Raw genomic sequence first — 19,924 nt, 5'->3', positions numbered from 1 at the left:
GAACTGTTTTGAGTCCTGGAAAACCCCTTTGAGTAGGGGAGCCTTGACTATGATATCTATGTGTTTTAATAAGTATGCTATTTTTTTTAACATGGTTCGTTTCATTACATTACTAGTGCATACCCCAAAAAATGTAAGCAACTTTGCAAATAGTCTCAGTAAAAAATCTCCTACTGATTTGTGTCTACAACTGCTATGTAGATCTATGTATCCCTGGTGTTTCCGACTACAAACCATCTCTGTGTAGACCGATCCTACAAACATAGTAACATAGGCTGAAAAAAGACAAACGTCCAAATGCAGCCAAGTTTTACTCCCTCTTACTAGCCTATGAAGAAGGTAGTGACTGACACATGACTATAGGATCAGAGCATGCCCCAGATCTGTATTTAGCTCCATACGATGGAGACTCCGTGGTTTACGTTTTAGGTAGGAGATTTTTAATAGACTATTTTCAGAATTGTTTAATTTATTATTTTTTTATATAATAGAGCAATAAAAAAAATGGTTGCAAAGTTTGATTATAGGTTTGTAAAGGGCCTGGACGTTGCAGATATTTTGACATATTTCTACTACATGTATGTATTTTATTACATAAACTATTTTGGAGCGTGCTATTGGCCCATATGTCCCTCTGAATACTCGTCGCCTGACAGTCGGGTCATGTTAAGGGACCAACGATCGGCTGATGAACGTGTGAATGCTCATTCCTCAGCGGATCGTTCAGTTAGCATAAACATAGTGGTTGATCAGCAACCCATCTCCCCGTGTAAACAGGGAGATGTACCCCTGGGCTATGGGAACGAATGATCTAGGCAGCAATCAGTTTTCCCCATAAATTGATTCTCAGCCTGTGTAAACGAAAATGAATCTTGGCTCGTCTAAATCTTTGCGATACAATCTGCTTGCTTACATTCAGTTCTCATTCACTCAGAACAGCTCTCTGATTGGCTGCAGGCTGCGGACAACAAACCATCCAAGATTTTTAACAAATGAATTGTAATTCCTAAAATGAAAGTTTTGCAGACGAGTCTAAAGTTTAAAGAACTTTTTTTCCTCATTCATTCCTGTTCTGGTCTCTGAGGAGATGGTAATATTTTTGCCAAGAGGCAGTGTAAGGTCTGATTGCTACAGTCAGAGAGAAATGACTGAATGTGAACTAATATGGGTATCTGCTTGATAACTTGTAATGTATTTATCATGGGATTCAGTTAGATCTTTATACAAGGGTGCAAGACTCAATGAACATAATTTTAATTTTAGGTGGTCATCTTCGTCAAGTCCGTTCAGCGCTGCATCGCTCTGGCTCAACTTCTGGTAGAACAGAACTTTCCAGCAATTGCTATTCACCGTGGGATGCAACAGGAGGAAAGGTAGGAACTAAGAGATGGGATGGGCGATGTACAGTGGAAGAGTGGGCGACGGAAGACAGAGAGTACACAAACTACATTTCTCATCCGTGTCATTGGGGGACTGTTTTGCCAAGTTTTTAGTTAGAGGTTTTGTTACGCCTTTAAAGAAGGACAAGGAATCTAATGCAACTGTATTAGCCCTGCACACGAGTGGGTCGGACCTTGCATGCGGGATTCCCGCAGCGGAGTTCGACCTAGTGACGCCTGCTTACCTGTCCGGCGTCTTCTGCACACACTGCCGCTGAGGGGTGACGCGTGCTCACTGCGGAAGTGCCGTGGGACAGACTACTTCCATTGACTTCAATGGAAGCTGGCCGTGCGTAATCCGCACTAAATCACAATCGATTTCCGCTCGAGGAGACGAAATGGCGTTTTGCCATTGAAAGCTATGGGCAGTATTTGCTGAGGAGTCCGGAGGCAGACGCCAGACGCGGACTCTGCAATGCAAATATGCCTGTGTGCAGGAGGACCTAATAGAATGATCTGTAATACAGTTGCATATAGTAAATGATATTGCGTACACGTTTTGCAATAATTTCTAGCCAAGGTCAAGTACTTAGTTAATTACTTTCTTTTTTTTTAAACTTTGTCTTTATTAAACAGGTTAAAGCAAACAATTGGTGTCATCACAGTTTTGCAGGGTTTTTTGTATAGGTATAGCTTGTATCAACCTGCATTTTTTTGTGTTAATTTTATAAAACATAAAATAAAACATTAAATCAAACATATTACCTACATTAAATCAAAACTTTGACCCATTTTGACCACAGCTTTTGTTTTTTGGTCTACTGACCTGTACGTTGAGGATCTGCAAAGTTTATGGAGGCCCCGCATGGCTACGGCACGGTCTGTATTTCACCCTAGATAGGTGTGTCTGCCCTAGATGGGCGTTTCTCCTATTGCCACCTGTTCCTGGAACCAGCAAGTGTAGTGGAAGCAGTTTCTCAATCTATCCTTTACCCTTTGTGGTAACAGTTGGATAAAGCTTCCCCAGGTTTCGAAGAAGGCTTGTACCTTTTTTTCTTTAAAAAGCGATGTTTCTGCCCAATCCATTTGAAACAGAAACGCTAGCTTGTCCAGGAACAGTCTGAATGGAGGCCCTGTTGGTTGTATCCATGTCTGTAAAATGGCTTTTAGTCCTGCTGCTGCTATGAAGTGTAATAATTTTCTGACACCCCTTGAGCAGTGATAGATTTCGGGGTCTAAGTAGCCAAGTATTGCCCATGTTGGCTCTTGTGGGCAAAAATTCGTCAGGTGTGTTTTTGTGTAGTCGCCTATTCGTGTCCAGAAATCCTGTATTGAGGGGCATGTCCACAAGCTGTGGTATAGGTTTGCGTGTGGTGTTTGACATTTGAAGCAGTTTGGGGTGTCATAGATTCCTATGTGGTATCCTCTACTTGGAGTTAGGTATGACCTGTGGGCAATTTGTAATCTCATCTCCAGGAACCTGGCCGATGGTAAGTATCTATGTGCCGAGGTTAGGGATTTCATTATCAGTGTCGGTGTGAAGTCGGGGTTGTCTGTGGCCCATTTGCCCACCCCTGGATCAATATCCTCCTGCTCTCTCATATTTCTTATTGCCCTGTACAGCTTTGAGATCATGCCCCGCGGGCCCGTTTTCCTGGTCATCCATGTGTCGCCTGTTTGTACCCAATCAGGTTCTTGTAGTCGTGGTATGAGTTCTGTGATGTAATGTCTGATTTGCAGGTATGAGAATAGTGGAATTCGGAGTTCGGGGTATTTTTGTTTCATTTCGTCGTGTGTTAGGACTCGTCGTTCTCTTGTGTGTAATAGTTTATCTATGGTGTGTATGCCTTGGGCCTCCCATTCCACAAATATGTTGTGGGGGTTACCGTCCTGGAAGTTGGGGTTGCTCATTAGTGACAAATACGGTGATGTGTGTGGCGATGTTTGGCTATCTTTGCGCAATTTATTCCATGTTTTCCAGGCCACCAGTATCAAAGGGTTTTTTTTAATTTTTTCTGTGAGTTCCGCATATGTGTGATGAAGGACGTTCTGGAGTCGTGTTGCGCCGACCATTTCCTGTTCGAGTGGTCTGTTTGTGAAGTATGACTTATCGTGAATCCAGTCTTGGATGATTCGCGCCTGAGCTGCTAAATTGTAGTCTCTGATATTTGGTAAATTGGTTCCTCCGTTCTCTCTATATTTGTGCAGCGTTTTAAGTGCAATACGCGGTCTTTTTCCCCCCCATATGAAGTTCCTATATAGATAGTTTATTCTTTTTATATCTTTTAGTTTTAAAAATATAGGTAGCGAGTGTAGGATATATAATAAGCGAGGAAATTCTATCATTTTTATTAGGCTTATCCTTCCCAAGAAAGAGATCGTAAAATTTTTCCATGTGTTTAGGGTAGTTTCTAGTTTTTTGATGTGGGGTTCTATGTTTGTGTTATATAGCTTGAGTGGGTTTCTTGTGATTTGTACTCCCAAATATTGTATAGCGTGTTTTTCCCACTTAAATGGGTATTGTGTTGTCCACAGGGGTTTAGCCGGTCCTCTGAGAAGCAAGGCCTCTGTCTTGTCTAGGTTTAAAGTATAGCCCGAGAGTTTACCGATTTTCTCGACGTCTTGCAATATAGGTGTTAGTGTTTCCCTTGGGTTGTTTATTATCAATAAAAGGTCGTCTGCAAATGCTTCGACTTTTATCTTGGTGCCCCCGCAATTCGCCCCTGCAAAAAGTGTCGTTTGTGTCAGATACCTGAGTAATGGGTCTATTGATAGATTAAATAGCAGTGGTGAGAGAGGGCACCCTTGTCTGGCTCCTCTGAATAGATCTATGTTGGGGGTGTTAAGGCCGTTGACTGTGAGGGTCGTAGTGGCGTTCATTTGCGTCGTGTCTAAGTAATTCGCAAAGATCTGTCCAAAGCCTCTTTTTTCCAGTATTATATTTAAGAATGGCCAGGCCATCTTATCGAAGGCTTTTTCTGCGTCCAGACTCAGTAGCATCGTGGTCTGGCCCTCAGGGTTTTGTGCTACGACCGTCGCCGCTATGGCGGCTCTGATGTTCTTTAGAGCACTCCTCCCCTGTGTAAAACCTTTTTGTGCTGGGTCTAATAGGGATGGGAGGATTAGCTGGAGTCTGTTGGCTAGTATCTTGGACAGAAATTTGTAATCACAGTTTAACAGTGCTATTGGTCTGTAGGATCTTGGATCTGTCGGGTCCTTATTTGGTTTGGGGAGCAGTATCGTTCTCGACGTTCCAAAGTCTTCTGTCTGTGTGTTGTTTGTGTATATTGTGTTGTAGAGTTGGGTCAGGACTGGCACAATGTCGGCTATCAATATTTTATAGTATTCTGTCGAAAATCCGTCGGGGCCCGGTGTTTTTCCCCCTTGTGCTATTGTGATCACCTCTCGTACCTCCTCCTCTTGTATGTCGGCGTCTAGTAGTGATTTTTGCTCTTCTGTTAGTTTTGGTAGGTTCACGGATTCTAAGAAGTTATTTATGTCTTGTACATTTGTTGGTTCCGCCCTATATAGATTTTCGAAATATTCGTGTAGTATTTGGGCCACCTCTTCTTGTTTTGTTGTGAGATTACCCCCATTGATTTGTCTTAAGGTCAGTATTGGTTTGTGTGGTTGTCTTTGTTTGGTCAAGTTGGCTAGCAATCGTCCCGTTTTGTTACCCCACCTGTAAAATTTATTTTTTGTTAGTTGGTTTTGCCAGTGTGCGTGGGTGTGTACAAACGTGTTTAGTAAGTGCTTTGCTGTGAGAAGGGTTTGGTATGAGTTGTCGTTGTGGGCGGTCGTGTGTTCTTTTTGTGCTTCTAGGAGGGAATGGTGTAATGCTTCAAATTCCATTTGAAATTTTTTTCTCCTATGAGACAGGTAGCTTATGATGTGGCCCCTCATCACTGCCTTTGATGCCTGCCAAAATAGGTTTATGTTGTTAATGTGCGCATTATTATCGTCTGCATAGTTGTTTCAGTGGATTTTCAGGTATGCTCTAAAGTCCTCTGATTCCCATAGGAAAGAGGGGAAGCGCCATATTTTGGTTAGCCTTTGCGGGGTTCTCAGTTGTAATCTCATTACTATCGGTGCGTGGTCGCTAAGGGATATTGGGTGGATTTCCGATTGGTGGTGGTGCTCGAAAATGCTGTTTGATATTAAGAAAAAGTCTATGCGTGAGAATGAGTGGTGGGCGTTGGAGCAACATGTAAATTCTTTGCTGGTGGGGTTCAGGAGTCGCCATGGGTCGCATACGTTAAGTTGTTCTTTAAGTGTTAGTAGTGCATGTGTGATTGAGGATGCTTGGGTAGATGTTCCCGTTCTATCTAATGTTTCGTCTTGTATGCTGTTAAAATCGCCCCCCAGGATTATTCTGTCACCTAGATATGGTTGTAGTTTTTCTATTAGTGTGGCGTAGAATGTTGGTTGATCTGTATTGGGGGCATAGATGTTCACCAGGGTGTATGTCTGTTCCTCCATTTTGATTCTCACTATTAGGTATCTTCCCTCTGGGTCCGCTATATTTTGCAGTATTGTGTGTGGCATGTTTTTCCTAGTCAAAATTGCTACCCCTCGTGATGCTGATGTGTGTGAGGCCGTGTAACATGCGTCTATCCATGGTGCTCTAAGTTCTCCCCTCCCCTCCTTCTTCCAATGTGTTTCCTGTAGGAACACTATGTCTGGTTTATATCGTTTCAGGTGTGTCAGTACTTTTTTCCTTTTAATGGGTGTGTTAAGTCCGTCTACGTTCCAAGATAGTGTTTGTATTGTGGTGGGTGTTTGGTATTCTGTTGTTTCTAGGTCTCTAGGCATGTTGGTTGGTGTGGTTTGGTTATAATTACCGTAGCTTTTGCCTCTTTTTTTTTGTCGCATCCCTCGGTCCCAGCGAGCCGCGGATGCAACCGGGTGTTGATCGCGCCGTGCCTGCGGGGCCTCCTGATCCCCCTAGTGGTCCGTTTTTTAGTGGTCAATTGGGTCAGAAGAAAAGAAAAAAAACAACATAAAAATGTGAGAAACATAGTAGTAATGAACATGTAAACTTTAAACATCTATTTCGCCTTTTCTTTTCGCGTGGCGCTCGCCACATCCACTGTATACGGAACAGGGTTGTAATAAAGAGCAACAATACAGTTCCTTTTTCCATTCTTTTTCAGCCTTGTTCTCCGTTCTCTGCCATCTGTAGGTGTCTTCTTGCTTCCTCTGGGGTATTGAATATTAGGGATTTGTTGCCGTCTTGGAGCTTTAATTTTGCTGGGTAGAGCAGTTGGAAGCGTGTGTTTCGTTCGTGTAGAGCTTGGCAGATTGGGGTAAATAGTTTGCGTTTTTGTGATACTGCCACCGAGAAGTCTTGGAATAGCAGGATTTTCGATCCTTGTATTATTAGTTCTCCTTGTCGTCTGTAGGCTTGTAGGATTGTCTCTTTTGTTGCCCAGTGCATGTATTTGGCTATCACCGGGCGGGGTCTATTTCTGTTGTTACGCCCATCCCCTGGTGGGCCGATTCTGTGGGCTCTTTCTATTATTAGGGGGTCTCTGGGCATATCCAGTTGAAGTGCTTGCGGTATCTCGGTGGTTAGGTAGGTTAGGAGCTGGTTGTTGGTTACCGTCTCGGGTATTCCCACAAAGCGGAGGTTATTGCGGCGATGTCTATTCTCTAAGTCATCGATTTTTTCCCGCAGCATTTCTGTTTCTGACTGGCTTCTTTGTATTGAGGCTTCTAGGGTTGCTATGATTTGTTCCGTGTTCTGGGTTTTCGTTTCTAGTTCTGTCAGTCTTTGGGTATTGTCCGTAATTTGAGACAGCGCTGAATTTATAGATTTGTGTAGTGTTTCCAGTCTGTTATCAAATAGGGGGAGGAGCAGTTTTGAGACCTCTTGTGCCACTAATGTCGCCTGTGTCATGTCCACGTCGTTATTCCTGGAATGCTCGTTCATTTGCGTGGATGAGGCGGCCATTGTCTCTTGGTCAGAGTTTGGTGAGGCTGTTGTACGCGGTGGGGTATTCTTCAAGGGGGATGCGAGTTGGTGCGTGGTCTTGCTCTCTTTTTCTTTGGTGTTTTTGAGGGGTTTGCCCTTTTGTTTCCCTCCTGTGGTTGTTTTGTCTGTGTCTGGCTGACGTGTTGCTCGCGTTGAGGTGCCCGCGTTTCTCTCGTTTAGATATTTGTCCATATTTTGACTTTTCAAAATCAAGTGGTTAAGCGGGTTGTTTGTTTTAAAGGCTCTTTCTCTGTTCCTCAGGCTGCTCTAGTTTTGTTGCGGTTTGTTTTTGGTGTGGATGTGGCTTTTCATCTAGTGTCTTATGTTTTCATTTCTGTTTGTCTAGAGTTTTTTGTTCGGTTTGCGGTTTGTGTTTTCGTTGTCTGGGTGTTCTTTTCCCCTTTCTCTCCTGTGGCCTTAGTTTTTGTTGTAGTTGGGGGTGATGCTCGTGGGATGGTGGTCCCACACAGTCCTACGCCGCTTGTGGCCTTCTGAGCGAGGTTGCCGGGCCTCTCGTGGCCTTGCCCTGCCACTGTTGCGCCCTTGTGGCTTTAAAATGTCGCCTCCCTCTGTAGGTGCCTCTCCGTTCTTTCCCCTGCCTGTTGCGGTGGGTGGGGTTTGTTATGGGCGGGGCTTGTGGTGGGCGGGGTTTGCCGCGGATCTCTCGGCCGAAAATTTAGGCCGCGGCTTATGACGCCGCTAGGCCGCAATGTCCCGGTCGGCTCCCAGGGGCTATCACCGGATCGGGGGGGTCTCTCAAGTTATCTGGGCGCCCTCACAGGTTTCTCACCTCCTGCTGTCCCAGGTAAGGCCTGTCGCGTCTGGGGGATCGTGGCACGGCTTCCGCCGCCGTTCGGCCCGGGAGCCCCGGCAGCCCTCCGGTGGATCTGTCACCCTCAGCGGGTCTCCCGCTCCCCTCCGCGGTGCCCCACGATCCTCTCTCCTCCTACAGTCCCGGCCGGAGTCAGCCACGGTCCCGCGACCGGAAGTTCGGGCCGCGGCTCTGTGCGTAGCTCGGGTCCCGGCGCTCTGGAGCCCTCCGTGTGTCCCGGGTGTGCGTCCGGACCAGCCGGTCTTACCGGGATCTCCTGGGAAGGTAGGGCCTCTGCTGGCTGTGGGGTTTGGTCGCGGGGTTTGCTTCCCCTGTTATGGCGCCTCCGCCCTCCGATTCCCGCGGTTTGCGCCGGGGGGGTCCGCCGGGGGTCTTCTAGGCTCCTTTTCGGCGTGGGGGACTTCTGCCAAGCACGCGGGGGAGATGTCCGTCCCCCGCAGCTGCTTTACTTGTCTCTCCAGAGGGTCCCGGTGTCTTTGGGAGTGTGTCTTGCAGGAGCTCTGTAAACACGTCCTGCTCCCTCTGTGTCCTGGGCGGAAGTCAGTTAATTACTTTCACAACACCAAAGGTTGCTACAAGCATCATCTGTTGGTAACCTCAGCTTGGGAAGTGCTAGTGAGGACAGAGAACCCCTGGGAAATTAACAACACCGGGGAGGACGTCTCCAGCTAGGAGTACAGAGCTTCTGACTCAATTGGAGCTCCCTAGCTTATTATACACAGTAACAAATATTTGACATAACCTAGTGTTATGTAAACAATGCATGCCCACTGTGAAGGTCCGTGGTGATGTGTTATCAATCTGAATTGCAGTCATGAGCGGCCAACCCCCAAATATATGTGAGACAGGGACAAGACTTGTTACCAGACCATGATGGCAGTACGCCCCAAAATTAACAAGGTCTCAGTATAGAAAGCATGTTGTATAGACTACAAAATCCAGTAAGCAGACATACATGACGACTGAAACAACACAAAATGGTGGCTGCAAATGGCCATCTAAATCACTATTCTCACAGGTACACAGCAAGACTTTGGGTATAGGCACACAGTAAGTGCAAGAGTGTTGGATCCTCCCACCAGCTATGCCACCACTGCAGTTTCATCTTGGTGTCTGTAGGAGGCAGACTTCTTGCTCTCCTAGTCTCTGCTTACATTTCTTTTCCTCTTTTGGGTTGCGAATACAGGGTTGGCACCAGATCACCCTGTTCCCCCCACATGAGGGCAGAGTTGCTCTAACATCTCTGCTGCCCGTCCTACGTCCAGAAGAAAAGGAGGCGAGCCCGAACTCCTCCTCTGTGGCCTGCCAGCTATAAGGTCCCCCCTAATATGGTGAGCTCCCGCCTGGAGCAGCCCCTCCCTCACCAAAGGGAGGTGAGTCAGAGGGGAACGCTGCTGGACTTGCTATCCAGGCCGAACTCCTTATTTCAGAAAATAAGTATCCCAGGCTAGGTACATATGGAAACTTCCTTCCCTCTGGGACTCTTTCCTCCTTCCCGTCTATCGTCCAGGCCTCTAGCCCCTCCCATCCACTGTCTTAGACACATCCTTCCCTTCTTTTTGGGGTCTTCTTAGTGTTTCTTTATGTCCTGGGCCGCTATCGTCATTCTCCTCGTTTTTTTTTCAACTCTTTTGAGCACGTCACTACCATGGCCTCCCCTCTTTCCCACACCTGTGCTGGGGAAAGGACTCCTCTCCTGCCGCCTTCCTCCTTGCGGGCCTGCACTTCTAATTTAGGTCCCTATTTCTTAGGCCTACACTGGCTGAAGCTGGAGGCTAGGACTTCTCCTTGAATTACATGAGCAATTGGCCAGGTCCTACATGATTATGCAGTGATTGCAACCATAGGCCGCCACGTTCCCCCTGCATAGGAGGCATTAAATGCATCACTGCTAGACTCTTCTGATTACAAAGTGCTTGCAAGTATCCACAAGTCACATACAATGGGTATCTGTATTACCGCTAGACTCTGTATAGGACAGGATTCCTAGCAACAGGCAGTCACATTACAGCCACCATTATGTATCTGACATGGCCTACAGTACTACCTTCCATCGGACAAATATCTGCATTACAGCCAGATTCTAGATACCATGATCACAATTTGGCAGGCACCAGGTTGTTTTACTGCTTTGTTCCATGAAAGCATTATTGTATATCACTTTCAGTCTTGTATGTATTTTGGTATGCAGTAAGTCTCCTACTTGCGACCGTTCGAGTTAATAACTTCGCTAGATACGAACAAGCCTCTCTGTAAGTACCTACTATCATACTGTACAGCGATTGGACAGGCATTCTATCAAGCAGTGCCTAGTGTCAACAGCAGTATTTAAAGTTAACTGCTCTGATGAGCGGGACGGCTTATCAGAGCTGGTACAGGCCGTAAGAAACAGCCGGCACCCGACGTTGTATGGAGGGAGATCCACCCGCGATCCCGCTCCATACAAGCATTTGTTCAGACATTCGAACAAAATGCACTTACAAACAACTTCCTGGAACGGAACCTGTTCGTAAGTAGGGGAATATCCGTATTCGTAAACCATCCTATATGACCAGTCTCTATTTAACATATGGTCACAGATATCAGTCAGCCATTATCTTCAGGGCCAGAACCCAACAGCTTATTTCCTCTTTCCGCAGAACAGGTTATATTTTTTTGCTCCGACAGGCTTACTGTATTGTTGCAACCACCATGCAGCATCAGTAGCCTCTCGCACACATATAGTAATCCTCATCTTCCATTGGGATCCACCTTTCAAATTATATAAATCTCACACTGCAGGTATGCCTTGGTACATTTGTCTTCCCCCTGTAGAGGCGATCCTTCTCCCAATTTCATCTCACTTTAAAGATGTCCCTTCTTTTTCCATATTCCAGTGCACTGTTCCTCCTATCTGCCCTCATCTGGTTTTCCCAGGCCAAACCCACTGAAGGCCAAAGCCATCACCTCCTTTGACAGATGCCATTCCATTAGAGTGATAGTGCTTCTTTGTTAAGGGCTTCGACCACCCTGGGGATGAGGACACTTCCAAGGCTTCACATTTTTTCTAAGTTCTACTTAATGCATTCCTTCCTGGTCACATGGATCCTCGGTCTTCTCTTAAGTACCATCATTAATTTGTTTTTCTGCTACTGCTTATGTACAAGCTGAGTTTCTTCCACCAGCAGGCACTGAGCGAAATAACACACCTTTGTGCTTGGTGTTCACCTCCTAATGGCAGCAGCTATAGCCAAGGTCTCTCCATCTTCCCCAATGAACAGCCCACTTCTGCAAGTTACACTTGTGAGATTTGTGCCTACTGGTGGTTTTCTTTGGAAGTTTTCATGTTGAGGATGAGAAACGTATAAGTTGCAAGGTGTCTGTCTTATACTGTGAGGAGGTAGAGCAAGGTGAATACTGGACCTTGATGATGACGTTAACCCTCATCTGTTTTTTTCTTTAATGGCAGACTCTCCCGATACCAGCAGTTCAAGGATTTCCAGCGCAGAATTCTTGTGGCCACAAATCTGTTTGGTCGCGGGATGGATATTGAAAGAGTGAATATTGCCTTCAACTATGACATGCCAGAGGACTCTGATACTTACCTGCACAGGGTATGTACACTGCCTGCAGAAAAGAACAGTCCAAGTAAAAAGGGCACACTGTTATTCCAAGTGCGGAATCTGAGGGGGCAAAGCATGGCACAAGGATTCTCTTTCTGCCAGATTTTGCACTAGACATAACATATGAGATCAAAAAGTGGGTGTGGTTTAGAAGTAGAGGGCACGGCCGCGCATGACCTGTCACGTATACTATGTCTGCTAGAAACTGGCATACGTTGATACATTGTAGCAGAAACTTACACCTGGTTGCCGCGAGTGTAGATTTGCATCTGGCAAATGGTGGGGCCCCTATATGCTACAAATATATTTAGAAGCTAGCAACTCTTTTGTCACAGGAGCGCCAGAGTATTACTTACATAGACCGCTGTATTAAATACTCTGGGGCATATTTACTTACAGGTTTTTGTAATGCCAAAAGTGTTCCTTTACTTGCCAAGTGACATTTTGTTTGCGCTGCAGATGCTTCCTGTGACATTCTCTCTCTTGTATTTTAACCCTCTTAATAGGTGGCACGAGCTGGCAGGTTTGGTACCAAGGGTCTTGCAATCACATTCGTCTCTGATGAAGGGGACGCAAAAATCCTGAATGAGGTTCAAGATCGTTTCGAGGTCAACATCAGTGAGCTGCCTGATGAGATTGATATTTCATCATACAGTGAGTGTTGTCTGCTGTGTTCCTTCTCATTTTTGTTGCTACCTTCACCGAGTTACCAACCAGATATTGCAAGATGGTCCATTATGAATCGTATAAGCAGTGCAGAATGTTAAGAGTATTTTCTGTTGCAGACAGACCTTTCTGCTTCTGGAGTTAGAGGGGGTTGTCTAGAATTGAAAGACCTTTTTTCCAGAAAGCATGCCATGCCTTGCTTTAGGCTGACTCTGGTATTGAACCATATCTTTAGCTGTGTGACTGGGGCTAAAGTGCAATGCAAGAAATAGCTTGTGGACAGATGTGGCACAGTTACTGGAAAAAAGCAGAAACTTTTTTATGATCTTGTAACCCCTTAAACTGTTAGAAGGAGTGCCAGTTAGTTATGGTATCAGGATCATGATATGAAAAGTTAGCCAGCTCCTTTTCCTGTCTTATAAAGCGATGGTATATCACTAGGATGTGCTATCACTTTTGAGCGTTGGGGAGTCTGATCCCTGCACTTCCAAACATTCCTAAGAATGAAGGGGCCACAGTGCTAGTTTGATGCTGTGCCCCCTACACTACAGGGAATAGAGCTGGCTTCAGTTCCCTGAACAGCTGGTGAACAGAAGTCCTGCTTTTGCAGGGAAAGTTTAGAAGGAGATGCAGCACTACATCAGCACTGCGTCCCCTTTACTCTCAGGAACACTGGGACGTCCCAGAGGTCCGACCCTCTACGATCATATATCCTAGCAATATGCCATCACTTTATAAGATAAGAATAAATTTTTAAGTTACTTTCGGCCCCCATCAAACCCCCCAAACCTGCGCAAATCCACATATTAAATCTCAAGTTAGAAGCCCCTTAGGGGATTGTGCCAAGATTGCCTTTTATTACCTATCTGCAGGATCAATGATAAGTCTGATTGTTGACACCTCCACTGATCCTGAGAAACAAGGGTCCAGTGTCCCCCTCTTCCTATTTCTGTGGGTTTGCTGCAGCCCCGGCAATGATGTGGAGAATGAATGGAGTGGCAGTCGGCATTCATGGTGCCGCTCCATTTGTTTCAATGAGGCTGATGGAAATAGGAGAGCACAAGAGCTCGGTTATCTCCTGTAGTCCCATTGGGCATGAATGGAGTGGCTCTGTGCATGCTAGACTGCCACTCTATTCAATCTCCTCTCCTTCACTGTACCTCCCACAGCAAGGAGGAGGACACAAACCCCTTTTTCTCTGGATCAGTGGAGGTCTCAGTGGTGAGAACCACCACCACCTAGCCACAGGATAGGTGATAAAAGTCAATCTTGGCACAATCCTTTTAACTAGACTTTCATATTGAGAGGAGACCCCTTGAAAGCATCAGCAGCTGTTGTCTCTGTCCTAAAATACTTTAGTGGGAGATCTGCATTAAAGGGGTTGTTCAGTTACTGGACAACCTACTCCTATAGTGTCCCCTGTGCTAAAATAAGAGGATCAGTACTTGTTCCCTGCTACCGAGATCCAGCACTGCAGCCCCACTGTTTGTTGTGACAGATTATGTCACTAGAAGTGAGGTGAGTGGCTGCAGCGCCACGTTCCCAAACGCCAGACATCATGGCACTCAGAAGGTGAGCGCTGACCAGGAGAACAAGTGGTGATACTGCAGCCTCTGATTGGCTGCAACAGTCACCTGACTTCCAGCGACAACATCAGTCATAAACGCTGGAACCACTGAGTGGCGGTTGCAAGAAACAGGTAAGTACCGCCCCTTCTTATTTTAGCACAGGGCCAGTAACTAGACAACCCCTTTGATTTTCCTTCTGCTACAGTGTATTCCCCTGTAAATGATGATTGCCTCCCTGCATGCCGGACGTTTCTAAAAGCCTCTGTTTATGTATTCCAGTTGAACAGACCCGATGAGGAAGATTTCCTTTTTCCGGACGCTGTGCCCTCCTGTCGTTCCTCCATGCACCAGATTGGGAATAGCAGTCACCAGCTATAACCTGTTTGAAAGTGGAGCCTGGTTCTTCCCATCTGCATCCAGCAGAATGTCGCTCTCGTGTTTCCCTTTTGTCACTGACCCGGTCGCCAACATTGAAAAGAACATGGAAACCACTTAACAAATGGTGCAGGATAATTTACTGGGAGAAGTCAAACTCTGGCTGAGTTGTAGCCGTGTTGGGTGTTAAGTTTAGCGTAGTACACGGCCATCTGTGATTAATGGATTTGTCAGGAGCCTCGTACCCTGCATCCAGCCGGTTGAGTTGTGTAGTTCTGGTGTAGTATTTAGTTCCAGTTTTATACAGTGAGAATAAATTTCTTTTTTGTTTACTGCACAGTCTTGTATTTAGTGACTGATTGCACTACAATAAAATGAATACAATATTGTTTCCTCAGCAATTTTGTCATCACATGACTTCTACAGGTCTAGCACTATTTCTTGCTTGTATCATTGGGGACAGGCTGCTTCCAATGGAAGAAGACACTAAACAAGTGTTCATCTCCTATACAGGCCTCCTGCAGACACTGAGCTAATGCGTTTCAGGTCTGTATCCAATGGAGGCAGACCTCCCCTCCCCTCCTCTTCTATGTAGCCTCCCTGATTGTGACAATTCAGTACTGTTCACCCTCCTCCAAGTGTAGTTAAAAGGGTTGTGCTAAGTAACCCTCTGTTACTGTGCACACTGTGAGGTTCTTTTAGATCAACATATTTTCACATGGACTGCTGGTCTATGGGGAAGGAATCACTGCATGTCCTATCGCCAGTTTTCCTCAATGAATATAGGACATGCAAGGTGCAGAGTCCACGAAAATCGGATGGCACACAGGTAGGGGTACTGTGATGTAAGTTGTGCAAGACTTTCTTGGGTGCAAATCCAAGGGGGTTGGCGATATTAGGGTTATTGTTAACTAATGTTTTTAATATGAATGCATTGCACTTACTAATATGGTCTTATTCTAAGCTCTATGCTGAGTTGGTGAAGCCATGTATTCTCACTTGTCAGCTCTTTCATCCATTAGATGGCTGCATATGCAAGGGCTTGTGACCAGCCAAGTCACCCAACAACCTCCTCAGCTCCTGCACTAATTTTCTGTGGACAGATGCTGAGGGTCAGGTCAGATGCCCCTCCATAAGCAGCAGCTTATGGATGGAAGCTGATCGGAGGGTGGTGGGTTCAGCAGAATGACGCAGCGCTTTGAAAATGAATACATTAGTAATTGCAATGTATTAATGAAGGGCTTGGCCACTTTAGGGTCAAGGTTAACCAATAGGTTGTTAAAGCTGAAAGCAAATTTTACAAAGATATAGAGCAAGTTAAAAGATGCCCTGGTGACAGGGTCCCTTTAAAACACGGTTCACAGTATAGTGCATGATTGCTCTGTTGTCATCATGTAATACTAGCATGCCGTTGGACGAAACAGTCGGCTACGAAAGCAGCACTGGTGGCTTCATCTTGGTAGAAATGATCAGATGACACAATGGCACTGTCAATAACTCCTGGATCAGGCTGGCAGCAGAGGGTGTAATAGTGGGAGCTAAGGCCTTGCTGCAATTACTGGGGACAGGTGCAGGAGAGTGGGTGACATTATTGGGAGTAGTACTTTAGTCGCTACTAAGGGTGGGCGAAGCTCAGGCGACAGGCCACTCTTGCACATCTCTAGTTGCAATGCATTTGCCGAAGCGTCTTATCTCCCTCCCAATTATTCAACCTGTGTATTATTGAGCTGGCCCTACTGTATAGTGGTGCCTAGGCCTGCTATAGTAAGGAGAAATGACTCATACAATAGTTCATATATGGAGACTCCAAACAACAATTGTCAGTCTTTATACACATGGGATAAGGGGATAACAGCTCGCCCATACGAGGCGGCCGCACTCCTTTCCCATATGTCCTTGACTGCTATATACACAAAAGAAAAATACAGCAGTGTGGAAGCTCCGAGCCCTGTACACATGGCGTGTCATCCATATTGGTATATTGCTTGTATTCATGATAGTTCTATGTCAGAGTCCTTCCAGTGTCACCATGAGAATTACTACTAATGATTTGGGTTGATACTCAATAGTCATTTATTATATTTTTTTCTATATCTCAGTTCCTCTGTTGCTTAAAAATTAGCAAAAATATGAAAAAAATAAATCTTGCACTCCGGTTCTTGGCTCCGGGGCTGTTTTGCACCCTTTCAGGTTTGGTTCTAACTAGGTAGTATTCCACTTACCAACCATTGATCAAATCTTGGGTCGAGAGCTCGTTTTGAGTAACGAACCCCATTGAAGTCAATGGGCGACTCGACCATTTTTGTATGGGACCGATGCTCCGCATAGGGGAGGTTGTGTGCAACACCTGAAAACATCAGAAAGTCATGGAAACACGACAGAAACGGATAGGGATGGGCAGGGGCAGCATGCAGGGCTGCATCTAAGGCTCCCAGGTCCCACTATTAAGCCAAAATGGGGGCAAGAGCCTGGCAGTCACCCCCCCCCCAAACAATTTACTTGGGACAAACCCTCATTAGCAAGGCACACGCGCTGGCACATCGTAGCTAAGCACCACACTACCTGCAACCAAGGACAATCACTGCCTGCGGATGATACTGCTGCCTCTTCTGGGTTAAATGCTGGCATTGCTATCCATTCCCCCCCGCACGACCCTGCGTCCACAGCGCACACAACATTTTCCCTGCGTAGCGTTCAGCTGGCCTCATGCCACACGCTCGCTTGAGAGCCACGCTACCCTCATGTCTATTTATAAGCGCGTACTGGATGAGGAGGAACTGGAGGCACACACTGCAGGGCTAGGCAGCGACCCTCTTTGAAAGTGTGGGCGATAGCCCACAATGCTGTTGAGAATTGACGTGCAATCATCATTCCACTCCCGTGCCACCTCCGTCAGAAAATTGTCAGGAGCTGCAAACGTGGGCATAAAGGGGACTCAGGTGCCAGCACTTCTGCACATCTCCACAATGCAGAAATACTCTGTGTGGGAAGCATGTGAGCGGGCCCAGGGTCAGGCTCAGTCCCAGCCTCCACCTTGTGTGACCCAAGGTGCCGTGAGTTACATAGCAATGGGAAATCCACATGTCCCCACACAGTTCATTCTGTGTAGGTGTCAGATAGCTCAACACCGCAATGGGAAGTCTTTGAGTTCCTTGCCCTTGCCTATGCTGTGGGTGCACAAAAATGGTATTACACGAGAAGAAATCGGAGTGCCCAAACATGGCAGAGTTTCACCTCGTCAAGGACCTTTGGCCTCAGCGCACATTTCTGCCCTAGTCAGTCAGTGTATTTGTGCCAGACAGGTAAAACACCGCAATGGGAAGTCTTTGTGCACCCACAACATAGGCGAGCCCAAGGAACTCAAAGATGGTATTACACATGAGGAAATCAGAGTGCCCAAACATGGCAGAATTTCACCCCGCCAAGGACCTTGGCCTCTGCCCACACCCTCAGTAATCGTGGGCATAAAGCGGACTCGGATGCTAGTACAGCTGTGAACGCCTCATTGAATCAGTTACGGTTAGTTTCATCACTCCATAGACTGAATGAACCAGGAAGAAGTTCCATGGGCCAAACCTGACGCAGTTGCATTTCCCCCAGGACTTCGTCCTCTGCCCACACACTCAGCAATCGTGGGCATAAAGCGGACTCCGATGCTTGTACAGCTGTGAATGTCTCATTAAATCCGTTACGGTTACTTTCATCGCTCCAAGGACTGGATGAACCACAAAGAAGTGCCACAGGCCAAACCTGGCGCAGTTGCCCCCACCACCCCAAGACCTCGGCCTCTTCCCTACACCCTCAGCAATCGTGGGCATAAAGCGGACTCGGATGCTAGTACAGTAGTGAACGTCTTATTAATTCAGTAATGCTTCTTTTATTTGGTCTAAACCAGTGTCTCAGATAACTGTGGTAACACGAGAGAAAATACGTGTTGCCCAGCGCTGATCCCTAGACCCCAAACAGGAGGAGGAGGTGGCATAATAAGGCAGAGAAACCATGACCGAGGTAGGACCCGCAATACTCTGTGTGGGAAGCACGGGAGAGGGCCCTGGGTCAGCCTTGGTCCCAGCCTCCACCTTGTGTGACCCAAGGTGCCGCGAGTTACCTAGCTATGGGAAATCCATGTGACCCCACCCACTTCATTCTGTGTATGTGTCATGCAGCTGAACACCGCTATGGGAAACCTTTGTGCACCCACAGTATAGGCGGACCCCAGTAACATTTCTGTAGCAAGAATATAGGCAGACCCCAGTAACATTTCTGTAGCAAGAGTATAGGCGGACCCCAGTAACATTTCTGTAGCAAGAGTATAGGCGGACCCTAGTAACATTTCTGTAGCAAAAGTATAGGCGGACCCCTGTAACATTTCTGTAGCAAGAGTATAGGCGGACCACTGTAACATTTCAGTAGCAAGAGTATAGGTGAGCCTCTCAAATCTTTCAGTAACAACTGTAAAGGCGGACCCCAGTGACATTTCTGTAGCAAGAGTATAGGCGGACCGCTGCAACATTTCTGTAGCAAGAGTATAGGCGAACCCCTGAAACATTGGTGTACTAATAGTATAGGCGAACACCTGTAAAAATTTGTTTACCAAGAGTATAGGCGAAGCCCAGAAAAATTAGTTTGCTAACAGTATTGGCAATGGCCTAAAAAATTGGTGTACCAAGAGTACAAGTGTACCCGTGAAAAAAATTGCTGAATGCCGAGGGCAGATGAAACCCCCAAATATTTTTTGAAGATACAGCTCGTTATTGGTTAATTTGTAACCGAGCCTGGAGGCAGCCCTCCACAAAAATTGGTTTAAAGGGGTTGTCCCGCGCCGAAACGTTTTTTTTTTAACCCCCCCCCCCCCCTGTTCGGCGCGAGACAACCCCGATGCAGGGGTTAAAAAAACACACCGGGTAGTACTTACCCGAATCCCGGCGGTCCGGCGTCTTCATACTCACCTGCTGAAGATGGCCGCCGGGATCCTGTCTCTCTGTGGACCGCAGGGCTTCTGTGCGGTCCATTGCCGATTCCAGCCTCCTGATTGGCTGGAATCGGCACGTGACGGGGCGGAGCTACACGGAGCCGGCGTTCTGCACGAGCGGCCCCATTGAAGACAGCAGAAGACCCGGACTGCGCAAGCGCGGCTAATTTGGCCATTAGAGGCCGAAAATTAGTCAGCACCATGGAGACGAGGACGCCAGCAACGGAGCAGGTAAGTATAAAACTTTTGATAACTTCTGTATGGCTCATAATTAATGCACAATGTACATTACAAAGTGCATTAATATGGCCATACAGAAGTGTATAGACCCACTTGCTGCCGCGGGACAACCCCTTTAAGTTTAACTTTTAAAACTTTGAAACAGCCCTTTGGGCCGCATAGAAATTGGCAGTTCAGCGTGATGACATGCTGTTTTAGGAGGAGGAGGAGGAGTCATAATATCCAAGAGGGAAACACAAAGCTAATTCTCCCCTTTTTTGGGGTGATAGTGGATGCATTCTTTCGGTTGCAGCGAAAAGAACCATTAGGTTCCGCT

General features: G+C 46.4%; 1 protein-coding gene across 2 annotated transcripts in view; it reads left to right on the top strand.

The window, feature by feature from the left end:
- Positions 1 to 14,793, top strand: part of DDX39B (DExD-box helicase 39B) — a 32,238-nt gene extending 17,445 nt beyond the window's left edge. For both annotated transcript variants that reach the window (XM_066581082.1, XM_066581083.1), the window contains exons 8-11: positions 1,264 to 1,373; positions 11,634 to 11,778; positions 12,294 to 12,441; positions 14,301 to 14,793. In XM_066581082.1, the coding sequence (XP_066437179.1) occupies positions 1,264 to 1,373; positions 11,634 to 11,778; positions 12,294 to 12,441; positions 14,301 to 14,317 (420 nt within the window). In that variant the 3' untranslated portion in view covers positions 14,318 to 14,793. The remainder of the gene's footprint in view (positions 1 to 1,263; positions 1,374 to 11,633; positions 11,779 to 12,293; positions 12,442 to 14,300) is intronic.
- Positions 14,794 to 19,924: the final 5,131 nt, after the last annotated feature.

The sequence above is a fragment of the Eleutherodactylus coqui genome, chromosome 10 (assembly GCF_035609145.1).
Source record: "Eleutherodactylus coqui strain aEleCoq1 chromosome 10, aEleCoq1.hap1, whole genome shotgun sequence".
Taxonomy (NCBI): Eukaryota; Metazoa; Chordata; class Amphibia; order Anura; family Eleutherodactylidae; genus Eleutherodactylus; species Eleutherodactylus coqui.
The sequence above is the reverse complement of the archived record's forward strand: the minus strand, read 5'-3'. Positions and strand labels throughout refer to the sequence as shown.